Raw genomic sequence first — 13,510 nt, forward strand, 5'->3', positions numbered from 1 at the left:
GGATTCATATAACGGATGGTGGGGAGTTCTTGTCTGGTTTTTGATTTCAGGGGTAACTTACACAATCATTGGTAGATTGCCAAAATTTTAACTGATACTCGTAGATAAGCATATCCGTCATAAGATAATCAAAATATTGAAATTTACCGGAATTTTCTTGTCCTTATCAGTGACTTAGTATTTTCTTTTTGGAAAGTGAAGTGGCAAAATAATTTTGGAAAACACTTAGAAAACGGCGAAGATATGCATGCAAATTTGGACTTTCGACTTTTTCTGGACCCTCCGTAGGTACTAGGCGTGAATCCTCATTCCCTTATTAGCTCAAACCTTGAGTTTTCTGTTCTGTGTGCTCTGAATTCAAATAAATCAGCCGCACCCTACTGTGGAAGCTTCCTGCTTCTTGCTGTCATCGTTTGCCATCTAGTTCGGTCCCCAGTTGTTGCTAAGGTGGCAATCAATTTCGATTCTTCTGTGGGTCTGTGGGACTTCCATATAGTCGACCGGGGCAACAGCTGGAGGTCTTTTCTACCAATCGAAGTCCGACACTTTGGGCCACAGTTCGACGACGGTCGGTGAAAACTGTGGGGCGGCCAAGTGAGGCAAACACACAGAAGCAATCCTCCACTTTCTACTTGTCCAAGGCAAGGTAGCAAGCAAAAGTGTTCGGGATGTGTTTTTTTGCCACTGCTCCTGCTGCTCAAGAGATCTCTCATCCCGCAAATGGAATGTGTCTTCTCTTGACGAGTTCGTGTCGAAATTACCCTCCATTCATTCGAGACAGACAACGGCCGCGGCCAACAAACAAGTTGTTCACTAGAGCAGAGGTTCGCAACGGTCCATTACAGCAACCGATAACTGCCGACAATGGCGGCTTCCAACTGCGAGCAATGATAGAAAGTGATTGGAAACCGCCGCGCCTGCCCGAACAACTAGCTAGTGGACTTCTCGCCTCGCAAACACCACGTGACCTTGTTTGTTTACACATGGTCATCGAGAAATGAAAGGTTTTCCATTCCTTTGTTGAACCCTCTCTTACCAAACTTTTTTTTCCTGTTGATTCACGATTTTTGTTTCTACTTACACTGATGATTTCTCTATTTCTCTTTCTTCCCACATGTACTTACATCGACGCGCTGCAGGTGTGGTGCGACTGGATGCTTTATCACACCGGCACGTGGAATCCGCCGCCCTTCTGCACAGACTACAAAATAGGGTAAGTGTCCCGGCAAAAGGGAAAACAATAAATGATCGAAAAGTCATGGTACTCAACAACCCTAGAATGCAAGATATGCTTATTAAAAAAAATGTTGTGGAACAAATCATTTTCCTAAAAAAATGATGCGTCAGAATCGATTTATGAAAACCTTGCATAAGCCATTGGTAACCGAGTGTGTAGCTCGATGTTACTGAGCAAACGATTGGTTTTACACGAAAACAAGATCCTCCTATATCTGCCAGTGATGATATTTTATCTAGGTCCATTTATTTCCTTAAAAACAACGAGACTCACACTAGGTTACCAATGGCTTTTAGGGCGAGATTAAAAGTTATGCGAGATATGTTTTCTGAGTATTTACAGCTCTATATGATGAGATATTCTCCGTTTAATTCAACTCTCATTTATATCTGTGTGCTATCCATAATCCATAACCCGATTGAATTTATGCTAGTGCCATACTCATTTGAGTACGTTGCCAAAATGCTGTTATAAGGTTCTAATCTCAAATTATCTTTCATCCTAGAGTTCAGTCATGACTTTTCGAACAATGATTTTTTATTTTCGACCATCTACTCGGCAAGTGTTTACCCACCATATTCACAAAACACTAACCCCATTCTCGCAATTTCCATTCTCAATTGCAGTGCTTCCACCGGACACGACCCGTGGTCCGGATTGTCCAACCTCATGACACTGTTGGCCCGGTTGGACACCAACAAGGAGGTTCTCTCGCTGGAATCGAAAGCAGGTAAGTCCCCGCCCCCCTCACAATAGATTCCGGTAGCCGCTTCGCGCACCATTTTTGTAGGCTCGTCCGAATCCGTCATAAGCGATTAAAACATCAAACTGCTACTCTTTGGTTGTTTTTTTTTTCTAACGATTACCATCCGCCCCTACTTCACCACCTGAGCAGCCGAGTAGCAGCCGTTTGACTGATGGGATGATGGCACGTGTTTCGTCTGACGGGCTCGACTAACCTAGTTTTCTCGCGTGCCCACCACGTGTGCAGATGAGCCGTTGATGATGGCTTTTAATTCTGGATGAGATTTGAACGAGAGAGGCTGTCGATTGGAATGTCTGAATGAGCTCGGTCGGTGCACACGGTGGGCTTTGTGCGAGATAGTTGTTGAAAGAAATATCTTTCCGATATGCAAGCATTGATTATTCAAAAATCAAGAATTTTGATCCATTAAACTGCCGTGAATCGAAGTCAGTCCCATCTGTAAAAAGTAGGCATTGAGAAAATGGCCTGTGAAGTTTCCAAACTCGTTCTCCATACGAATATTGAAAAAAAATTCCAAAGAATTAAAACATGTTCATATCTTAATGAAACTTTCACAATTTGCTTTTTACTACGATATCCTTCCGAGAAAAAAATAAAGATGATCCAAACACGATTGATTTTTGTGTGACACGGTGCGGAAATCTGTAGTGGGACTGATATGCGATTACATTTCATTATGGGACAATTTGACTTGCTGTTTTTTTTCGAGTTTTTCTGAACAAATCATATTATCTTATTAGTGCAGCTGAAAAAGCATTGGAAGGTATGTTGAAAACTGAACTCAACTCAATTTTGACCAAAATGCAGATAGGACTGACTTGCGATTCACGGCAGTAAAGGGACAAAATTTTCCAAGAGTTCATGGAAAGAAAGATAAATCATAACAGAATCTTAAAAAAAAAATCTTACAGTACTTCCTCAAACATCTGTGAAAGACTTTTGAATGTTTTTTTTTTTTGTCAAAAATTGCTTAAGACCAGGGTGTCCATCCATCCGGGAAATCCGGGAAAACCGGGAAAAACCCGGGAATTACAAATGACCGGGAAAAATACGGGAAACACCCGGGAATTTGAAGAACACCCCGGGAAAATATGTATTTTAAACGTATGACTACCGGTTTTTTTTAAATTTCAAGCACTGTGGAGAATTTTTTCCCAGAAGATGCACTCGTACTCTCACTATTACTATCTTTTGGTGGTTTGGTAGAAAGATAGTTAACAATTAAGATCTATTAAACATTTCTAGTAGGGTACTTAGTGATTCATGACAAGGTTCTTGGCGAAATTTTCGTTTGATTTCTATTCAAATTCATGGCAAATTTTTAATGAAATCTTTGCTGGAATCCTAACGGGAATCGAATCGATAATTGACCAGTTACTTGAAATATATTTCTGAAAGATCACTAAAATTATTATTAGTAGATTGCTAATAAGGCTTTTAGTGGATTCTAGAAAAGATCCTTGAATGATTCTGCTTGATATTTTCTAGTAGATTCGTAGTTATTAATAAAAAGCTAAGCGAAAAAATACATGGCTTATTACTTGAGAGATCTTCTGCTATCCTGGACAGATTCATGAAAAGTTCCGTTTGGCGGATTTCTGGGATTATTTATGAAATTGATTCTTGATTGAGTCTTTTCTGGATTAGGTTCTAGTTTGACTATGACACAGTTGTTATGTGGTGCCCCTGACGAGATTTTGTATGGATTTATGCAGGGTTGGTAGGCTTCAGGCCTGGTAGCGAGTCACTTTGCAACAAAAAGTCACTAAATTACCTTTTTTGTCGTAAAAATGATCACCAAAGTTACTATTTTTGTGATTGAATGATAAATCAACGATAGTCATTTATAGATACGCTTCATAAACTCAATCAGCATAATAGTGATGTTTTACTGGTTTTTACTATTCTAATGAAAACATTTTTTTATCAATTTATCAAAGTGTCTGGAGAGGTCAATAGTGCACAGACATTTCTGATAGAATATCTGGAATTTGACAACGAAGTTCTGATAAAGTTTTAAAATGTCAGCCTGATTCCTGACAGACCAACTGAGTTTATTTAGATAGATTTCTGGAGAAATCTAGGAAGAATAGCCTAAAGGGATCTTTGGTCTACTCAACAAACAAGCTTGAAACATTTCTGAAATGTCAACCAACAATTATCATATTTGTAAGAAACTTGTTAGGAAATTATTCCTATAATAATTTACCAAGAAACTAGATCAGTAATATATTAAAAAAATATATTCAAAATTTGTACAAGAAATTTCAACAAATCCGCCAGGCATTCATTCGCGGATCAAACCTTTTATCTCTACGATTCCGAACGAATATTTCTGTTCCAAATACTCGCTTTCGAATAAAAATAGTCATTGTTTAAACACACATGGTTGCATTGGCTAATTGTTTTGAAATCGGTTTGAAATAAGTGTTAATAATTAGTGCTTGATGCTTTACTAGCAGCTTCATTTTTTTTTTTTTACAAAAAGGAAAGTTCACATCGCGATAACCTTTTTGTTTTTCAATATTTTTGCATCATTTTTTCACAAGTTAAAAAAAAACTCTTCTGCTTTTGAAATCTGTGTCGATTTTAATAATTGAGCTTGCAAACATATTGAGAAACAAAAAAGTTATAGCGGTTTGACTATTTTTCTATGCTAAAAAGTTGAAGCTGCTTGTAGAGGCATTAATAAAACGGTTGTTTTGAATACTTCAAGTATTGAAAAATGTCTAGTCTAGATTATTATAATACGTCTAAATTAATCTTGAATTATTATAGCCAAGATTTTAACCCAATAATCACCTCATTCACTTTTTCTCGAGTTCATCGAAAACAAAATAGGCTTGGATAAGGCTACCTTGTGAGCGGATGAGGGTTAAGTTTTAATATATTTTTACTGGTATTTTTCCTCTTCTGTTTTAAATTCTCAATTCTGCCGGAAATTCCACAAGAACGTTTAGGAATTTATCTGTAATTTTTCTGCTCGATAATCATCCTTTATTATCGTAAAATTACTCCAGAACTCTTCCTGAAATCCCCATACAAAAAATTCTCCAGAAATGTGTTTCACAACTTTTGTCAGAATTTATTTCTTCAGAGTTGATGCATTTTGAATTTCCAGAAGATTTTTCTCTAATGATTGGAAATTAAAAGTTGTTGCGTATATAATGTGTAGTCTTGCTAATATTCTTGATTATGAAGACTATGTTTTGTGTCTGAACTTCAATTGTTCAAACTAATGTTTGTGATTTTTAAGTAATTTTAGTCACACAATTAAGTAATTTTGATAATTTTAGTCACTATTTTTCAGCTGTCTGACCGCTACTAGCCCTGGGATTCACAACGAATTCTTCAAAACATTTTCAACAAATTCCATGACAAAATCTTCGATAAATAAATGAACAGCAAGATCTTTTATGTTTTCTTGGATAGTTTTTTGTTACGTTTTTTGACGAGATTCTTGACCAAATCTTTTAAAGATTACTTGGAAGATGCAATCTTAGATTCATGTAAGCCGTTCCGCCAGCTTCATAGGATAACAATAAAGTGTGTTTTTGTTAAAAAGTATGTCCTTGAATCCAACATGAATTCTACTAGATCAAGAATTTCTCCAGGAACTAGCCCTGGTTCATGTCTAACGCATTTCCAAAGGCATTCTTAAAAGTTAAATGGCTTGGCTATTGAACTTTGCTCTTCTGTGGAAGTTAGATACACTGAGATTTGTTTATATAATTCCAAAATCTTTGTGAACTTCATATGAATGCCAGGAGAGGGACGGTCTTTCAGATACTTCAACAAATATTTTAAATCTCTTTGTCCAAAACTCTTTCGAAATTCAAATTGTTTCAAGCTTATAGTGTTCTATACATTTAATTAAAAATAATTCATAAATAAGTTGATCAAGTCCTCCCAATTTGTTCACATTTTATGCAAGTCGCAGGACAACCATCTGCAGGATTGTCATCCCTTTTTTTTAATTTATTGGACGTCCGGGAAAAATCCGGGAATTGGAAAACTGATTTTGAATGGACACCCTGTAAGACATATTTTGCATTTTTTGCAGGTCTGTCATGAAGAATTCTTGGATTATTATTAGCAGAAATTCCACTGTGCAAATAAAGAAAAAACTGATAGGAATTGACGAGCAAACATATTGCCAGCTTCACTTGAAATATTACTGAACGAATCCTAAGATGCATCCCACGAGTATTACTTAGAGCAATTCGTGGTGGAATCGTAGTAGAAAATCTTGAAAGAATCCTGGAGTCGCTCTGCAAACAAGAATTTGAAAGCAGACCGCTAATAGAAAAATAAATAAATTAATTAATCCAAGCAGTGCCCAAATAAATAACGTATATCAAACGTCAATGACAGAAAAGATATGTCTCGATTACTTTTTCAAATCGACGTAAGTAACTTCCATACGGTTTTGAGAAAATTAATTCAGAACAATCACAACCTGTCTTCTAAAACTGTTTTAAAATGAATCACCTTTTTAACATTTTTTCGACGTGTACATTGCTCAAATTTTGCATACAATGAGCTCGCTAAGCTTAGCTTAGACTGACTACACATATCAATGGTTGCTATTCCGTGATTGACCGAAGTCAGTGAAAATGCACAAAGAATCAACTAGAAGTTCGGCTGGGGTTGGCCATAATCTTCTTCAGTGTGCATAATTCAGTGCCTCTATTTATACAGGGTCAATAACGGCGCCGGCCACGTCCTTGCAGTCAGGTGTAACCTTTGCTTATTTAGAGACCGTATTTGCCTCTGCATCTCCACAAAGGTTACTGGGAGGGATGTTTGTTAATGGGGAGGATCGTTGGGTCATAGGATTCACTTTGATAAGCGATTAGACCATGATAAACAATGATTTGTGAGATATATACATGCTTATACGTAAATATAATATTTTCATTTGATATGAACAATTTCTATGTAAAGGAAAATTATGCCTACACTTGAGGTGACGAACCATTCAAAGTTTGTTGAACAAATACCTAAATGTAACATTCCTACAGCTGTCAGGACGAAAGCATGTGTTATTATATTTTACTCATTTGAAAAGAAACAAAAAACTCGATTGGTTGGGACATCATAGAACACTCTTATTCTTATGCCGACACTTACAGTGGCGAACCATCCAAAGTTTGTTGAATAAAGTGAACCTTTCGCAAGTCTACACTTGTAGTGTCGAACCATTCAAAGTTTTTTTAATTACAAAAATAAAGGTATATAAGAGGTGTTCTGAAAAAAATGTTAAACATAAATAAATCATGAATCAGAGTTTGTGTCGACACTCACAGTGACGAACCATCCATAGTTTGTTGAAAAATCATATTTACATCCCACCATTGTAACAATTGAATGTGCAGTCATACATATTTTATGGATTAGAAATAGTAGCATGAAACGAGCTCACCAATTGATCCGTTATCCTTGACTGAGCAGCCACAATCCACTTTCGGCTTCACTCGTTTGCTCGGCTATAAAAAAGCACTCAGGAAAAAAATAAGCGCGCGACCCAAAAAGAATAAAAAAAAACTGTTCGGGCTTTCTTGACGCACTGCCCAGGAGCAAGCGTCAAGGTCGAAGGATCAAACAGAACTAACCGATCGCGGCACTTTTTCAGTTACTCCAACCGAACTCACCGATCACGCCACTTTTTCACTTACTAGACCAACGCGCAACATGTTTGATCCTGCCCTCGTCGCTCGCCCCAGCAAAAGCAAGTGTCAAAGTCGAAAGATCAAACAGAACTAACCGATCGTGGCACTTTTTCACTTTCTTCAACCGAACTCACCGATCACGCCACTTTTTCACTTACGAGACCGACGCGCGACATGTTTGATCCTGCCCTTGTCGCTTGCCCCGGCAAAAGCAAGTGTCAAGGTCGAAAGATCAAACAGAACTCCAAATTTTGCATACAATGAGCCCGCGTTCAAAAACTATGGAGTTCCTTTTATTTCACACAAGAATTTTATGACAAAATGATAAGCCGTTTCATTCAGTTACTTGCGACGTTTTTCTACCAGTGTAAAATCGACTCATGTAGTGTTTTGTTTTGATTCGTGCTTAAGTCACTTTGTCTCTCCATACAGCGAGGCGGCGAAAGTAGTGGTTAGGTTGCGAAAGTTGAAAATCTTACTTTCGTCGTATTGTAAATTGGAAATTAAACGTTCCAAAAGTGAAAAATCGAGTTGGTTCAGAGCGGAACGTGTAGAATTTTGTCTGCGAAACACGTAGGATCGATAAAGTAAGTTTGTATACATTTTTGACTTGAGTCTATATGAACAAGTTTTCGAGATGTGATGATGTGATTACGTGTCAAGTAACGAAAGCAGAGACGAAAACGGATAAAGAGAAGGGGAAGGCGACTCTCAAACAGCGTCTGTTCTGGTATCCAGCGGCTGAGCAAGAACTGCTGGATCGCGCACAGCTAAATTCAAAGTGGTAGCCCCATTAGATTGTCCTAGTGCAAATCACTTGGTTTCTCAGGTTGCGACAGGTTTATCTATGACGAACTACATCGCCGTAACTTCGATATTGTAGCTCTGCAGGAACTTTGTTGAACTGGACAGAAGGTGTGGAAAAGTGGGCATCGAGCGGCTACCTTCTACCAAAGCTGGGCACCAGAAATGATAGAAACTGGCTTCATAGTGTTGGGCAAGATGCGACAACGCGTTATCGGGTGGCATCCGCAAGGATGTGCAAGATGAGGATAGAAGGCCGTTCCATCAACTACAGCATCATCAACGTACACTGTCTACACGAAGGGAGACCCGATGACGAGAAGGAGACGTTTCGCGCGCAGCTGGAGCAGATACATGATGACGTGAAAATCATTGTTGATGACATGAACGCACGGGTAAGACGAGAGGAGACGTTCAGACCGGTGATCGGGCGGAACAACCTGCACGCCGTATCGACCGACAACGACCAACTATGCGTCAACATCGAGCAGCTGCGGGACTCAGAAGTAGCCCAAGAATACGCGCAGCAGTTGGAAATGGCCCTACCAACGGAAGAGCAGCTTGGCGCCGCCACTCTTGAAGATGGCTGGAGGCACATACGATCCGCCATAGGTAGCACCGCAACAGCAGCAATAGGTTCAGCGGTCCCGAATCAGAGAAACGACTGTTACGACGGTAATCCGAGCAGTTGAATGATGAGAAGAATACAGCATGGGCGAGAATACTGCAACACCGCACGAGAGCGAACGAGGCACGGTATAAACAGGCAAGGAACTGACAAAACTAGATTTTCCGGAGAATAAAGCGCCATCAAGAAGAGAGGGATCGCAATGCGATGGAAGAGCTGTTCTGCGCTGAAGACACACGGAAGTTCTACGAGAAGCTTAACCGTTCGCGCAAAGGCTTTGTGCCACAAGCCGATATGTGCAGAGACTGTGACGAAAATCTTCTCACAAACGAACGTGAGGTGGTCGAAAGGAGGCGGTAGCACTACGACGAGCACCTTAATGGTAATGTGGCCAGTAGCGAAGGTGGCTTGGAACAAGCTTTGGGAGCACGCGCGGAGGATAAAGAACTTTCGCCTCCAGATCTCCAAGAGGTAGAAACGGAGATTGGACTGTTGAAAAATAATAAAGCCTCTGGGTTGGACCAGCTACCGAGCAAGCTGCTAAAATACGGTGGTGATGAACTGGCAAGATCGATGCATTGGTGTATTTCCAAGATTTTTGAGGGCAAAGTATCAAAGAACAGCTATGCCAGATTATGCACGAATACGGTTTCCCGGACAAACTGATAAGATTGATCAAGGCGACGATGGAGCGAGTGATGTGCGTAGTCAGAGTATCAGAGACACTTCGAGTCCCTTCAAATCTCGCACTGGGTTACGGCAAGGTGGCCTTTCGTGTTTTCTGTTCAACATTGCGTTAGAAGGTGTGATAAAAAGAGCGGGATAGACACGAGTGACAGAAAGTCCTTTCAGCTGCTTGGTTTCGCCGACGACATTGTAGCACACAATTTTGAGACGATGGCGGATACGTACATTTGACTAAGGGTTGAAGCTAGGCGAATCGGACTGAACATCAATGTGTTGAAGACGAAGTACATGATAACTTATGACAACATGGCTCAAGAGAGGATACGGCATACCCGCCACCTCGAGTTCGTTTTGACGGTGATGAAATCGAGGCGGTCGAAGAATTCGTGTACTTTGGCTCACTGGTGACTGCCGACAACGACACCAGCAGATAAATTCAAAGACTGGAAATCGTGCGTACTTGGACTCCGCATAACTCTTCCATTGAGCAATGTTCGCCATCGCACGAAGTTAACCATCTACAAGACGCTGATTAGACCGGTACTCCTTTATGGGCACGAAACATGGACCCTACGGGCAGAGGATCAACGCGCCCTTGGTGTTTTCTAACAGAAGGTGTTGTGGACCATCTACGGCGGAGCGCAGATGGAAGACGGAACTTGGAAAAGGCGGATGAACCATGAAATGCACCAGCTGCTGGGAGAACCAACCATCGTCCACCTCGCAAAAAATGGGAGGTTCCGGTGGGCTGGGCATGTTACAATCCGACCTGACCTCTGCATCTGACCGCCTAGTAACGAGTTACCGGCTTCGGAAGCAAATCCGTTATCGGGACTAATTAAGAAGATCGCGAAGTAGTAGCGGCAAGAACGGTCATCGAAGCTTCTTTAAACCTGAAGCCAAACTTTACCGGAATCGTTGAACCGACCTCGGTCTAGCTGGGTTGCATCGGCTGTGACCTTCGAGGCATTTTTCATCGGTTTGGGATAGTTCAACGGCCGAGGACTGTTCTGAGTAGTACATACTGGCTTGAGTCGTCAGACGGCGCCAGGAATCGCTGGAATGATTTCGGCACTCTATTGGCCAGCTATGTAGTGAAACAACGCGTAACGTTATCGGTTTTGAAAGTTATTCCGTTATCGAAAAACTCTTCGCCGAAGTATGGTGGTGCATATGCGAACCGGAAGACATCCTTCAACCGAAATCGAAGGACCGCAATTATCTGGTGGATAAGGCGGTTAGCAAATACTCACGCGTCAATTGACACAAACATGTTATGTTAATTTTAAAGTATCTTTTGGAAGCATTCATTCATTCCAAAATTGACGCGTTTGTCCATAGATGTATGATCGAAAGTTAGAAAGAGTGGATAATGGCGCTTAAGCCTAGGCTAATCAGCCCGGACCACAGGTGCAGATACCTTTGTTCCATCTCAGAGAGGTCAGCGCCAATGGAATGACATCAACTTTCTTAGCTATATCACTTCCAACAATTTCAAATATCCTCTGAATCTGAACGGTTGGTATGATTGTCTCCGTTTCTTCCTTATCTTAACAACCCAAAATTTGCACAGTAGGCCGCCATTTTGATATTTGTGCTATATTATTGATGTGCAGCAAACATTAATGCTGACAAGAAAGAGCTACACAGATAAAAATATTTAAATTTCAATGTAGCGTAAACAGAAGAGTATGGTAAAAGTAAATCGAATTGCCTTATTGTTACAGCATCACGTTTAATTTTCAATTAAAAATGCTTGAATGTTACATGATCGTGTAAATTTAAAGTGTTATTTATTCGATTGAAAAATAAGTGATTTGACGTTGACATTTCAGTTTATTTTGATGCTCCAAATATGTGCATGAAAATAAATTGAAAATTACAACACATTTTTAGCTGTCTAGCAACATATCACTGATTTGTTTCGAGATATGCCCAATCTTCAACTAAACCCACCGTGCACCGGGCAACCAGTGGCCGGCCCTCTCTAGTTTTACGAGAAAGGTTTCGTTTCGGAAACGCACTCCACTTGTAAACTGCCGCAACTGTTTAATTATCTAACGGGCAACTTCATTGGCCATCTCCCGCGCCCAACCCGCAGTCCCAAATGCATCTCTTTCGGTGCGGCTGCGGCTGCGTAAAGTGGACAAGCCCTTCAAGTCGAAAACAATAATAATAACAGCCCTCCCTCCTATTATTGCCTTTCCCGAAAAGTGCTCCCTTTCCCAGATGCGCTCAACGACTTACAAGTTCACCCATTTTTTTTGTCTTAAGTACGTTCCCCTATAAGGAGATACCCATTAGTTTTACATGCTTTACAACGCTTATCGATTTGTAGCACTTTACCAAGCCCATCATCCGACCATCTCATAAATGGTGATGCCAATAATAGGGCCTTGCACCATCTGGGAGGGAAATTTCGAAAAACAAACGGTATCTTGGATGACCATCAGTTTCGCACTCGCCTACTTTGACGACGACGCTGTTTACAGCCTACTGTATAACGATAATGATTAGCAGATCAAACATCAATAACGATTTCTCACGCTTTTTCTTTCCACAGATTATGAAGTCGTTCGACTCCAGGAGGACATCACTCTGGCAGGGTTCACCCCTCTCATGTACAAAGGCCCTGAGCCCATCTTCACCCACAAATCGCACGACATGGAAGAAGCTCAGGTGAGACTCAACTGCAAAATGCAAAAATCCGCTCCCAATCTAACAACAAATTCTATTCAATTTTCGCAGAATGCCCTTCGAGTCCAGAAGCTGATATTCTTCGGAACGGGACACCTGTGTACGTGCAAACCGCCGGTGCTACAGAAGGTGACCAGACAGGCGGGCGTGGAAGAGTTCATCAGCATAGTGCAGAACCGAATAGAGGGGGTAAGTTACGTACTGCATTCATTATCTCCCAGCAAACTGCCAAGTGCTAAATTTCAAACACCGAAATCCGAAAAGTAATACATGAAATCCCAAAAACCGGGTCACAAATCACGTGCTTACCCGCTGGGGGTGTACATTCAATTTCCCGCGTGGACTACATTATTGGATCAATTAACGTGTCGCGTTTAATCAGTGGGCCGGGTCCGTCTTCTCGCCGTCGCCATAGCTAATCAATTGCAGCACTCGCTCCGTGATCAGAAGAGACTGGGGCATTCAATTTCCGCGAAAACAGCCCTCTCGTTGAGCGGCCGTGTTGTGTTCTCGTTTGAGCTCGTTTGCAGCAGGGCCCAGGGAACGACCTTCTCCATGGGTGTATTCAGGGATGGGTCGAGGAACATTGATTTCAAAATTTGGAGAAAGAACGAGATTGAAAGGATGTGTTTTGGATTTGGATTGGATTTGAATTGATTGGATTGGATTTGGATTGGATTTGGATTGGATTTGGATTGGATTTGGATTGGATTGGATTTGGATTGGATTTGGATTGGATTTGGATTGGATTTGGATTGGATTTGGATTGGATTTGGATTGGATTGGATTGGGATTGGATTTGGATTGGATTTGGATTGGATTTGGATTGGATTTGGATTGGATTTGGATTGGATTTGGATTGGATTTGGATTGGATTTGGATTGGATTTGGATTGGATTTGGATTGGATTTGGATTGGATTTGGATTGGATTTGGATTGGATTTGGATTGGATTTGGATTGGATTTGGATTGGATTTGGATTGGATTGGATTGGATTTGGATTGGATTTGGATTGGATT

The 13,510-nt window shown here is 40.7% G+C and overlaps 1 protein-coding gene across 1 annotated transcript; it reads left to right on the plus strand.

The window, feature by feature from the left end:
• Positions 1 to 1,125: 1,125 nt before the first annotated feature.
• Positions 1,126 to 12,680, plus strand: LOC110680914 (the record flags this gene model as incomplete). Its single annotated transcript, XM_021856701.1, has 4 exons — positions 1,126 to 1,213; positions 1,864 to 1,967; positions 12,358 to 12,473; positions 12,543 to 12,680. Coding segments are annotated over exons 1-4 (417 nt in total), but the record flags the coding sequence as incomplete, so codon positions are not given.
• Positions 12,681 to 13,510: the final 830 nt, after the last annotated feature.

The sequence above is a fragment of the Aedes aegypti genome, unplaced genomic scaffold, assembly GCF_002204515.2.
Source record: "Aedes aegypti strain LVP_AGWG unplaced genomic scaffold, AaegL5.0 Primary Assembly AGWG_AaegL5_hic_scaff_1997_PBJ_arrow, whole genome shotgun sequence".
Lineage (NCBI taxonomy): Eukaryota > Metazoa > Arthropoda > Insecta > Diptera > Culicidae > Aedes > Aedes aegypti.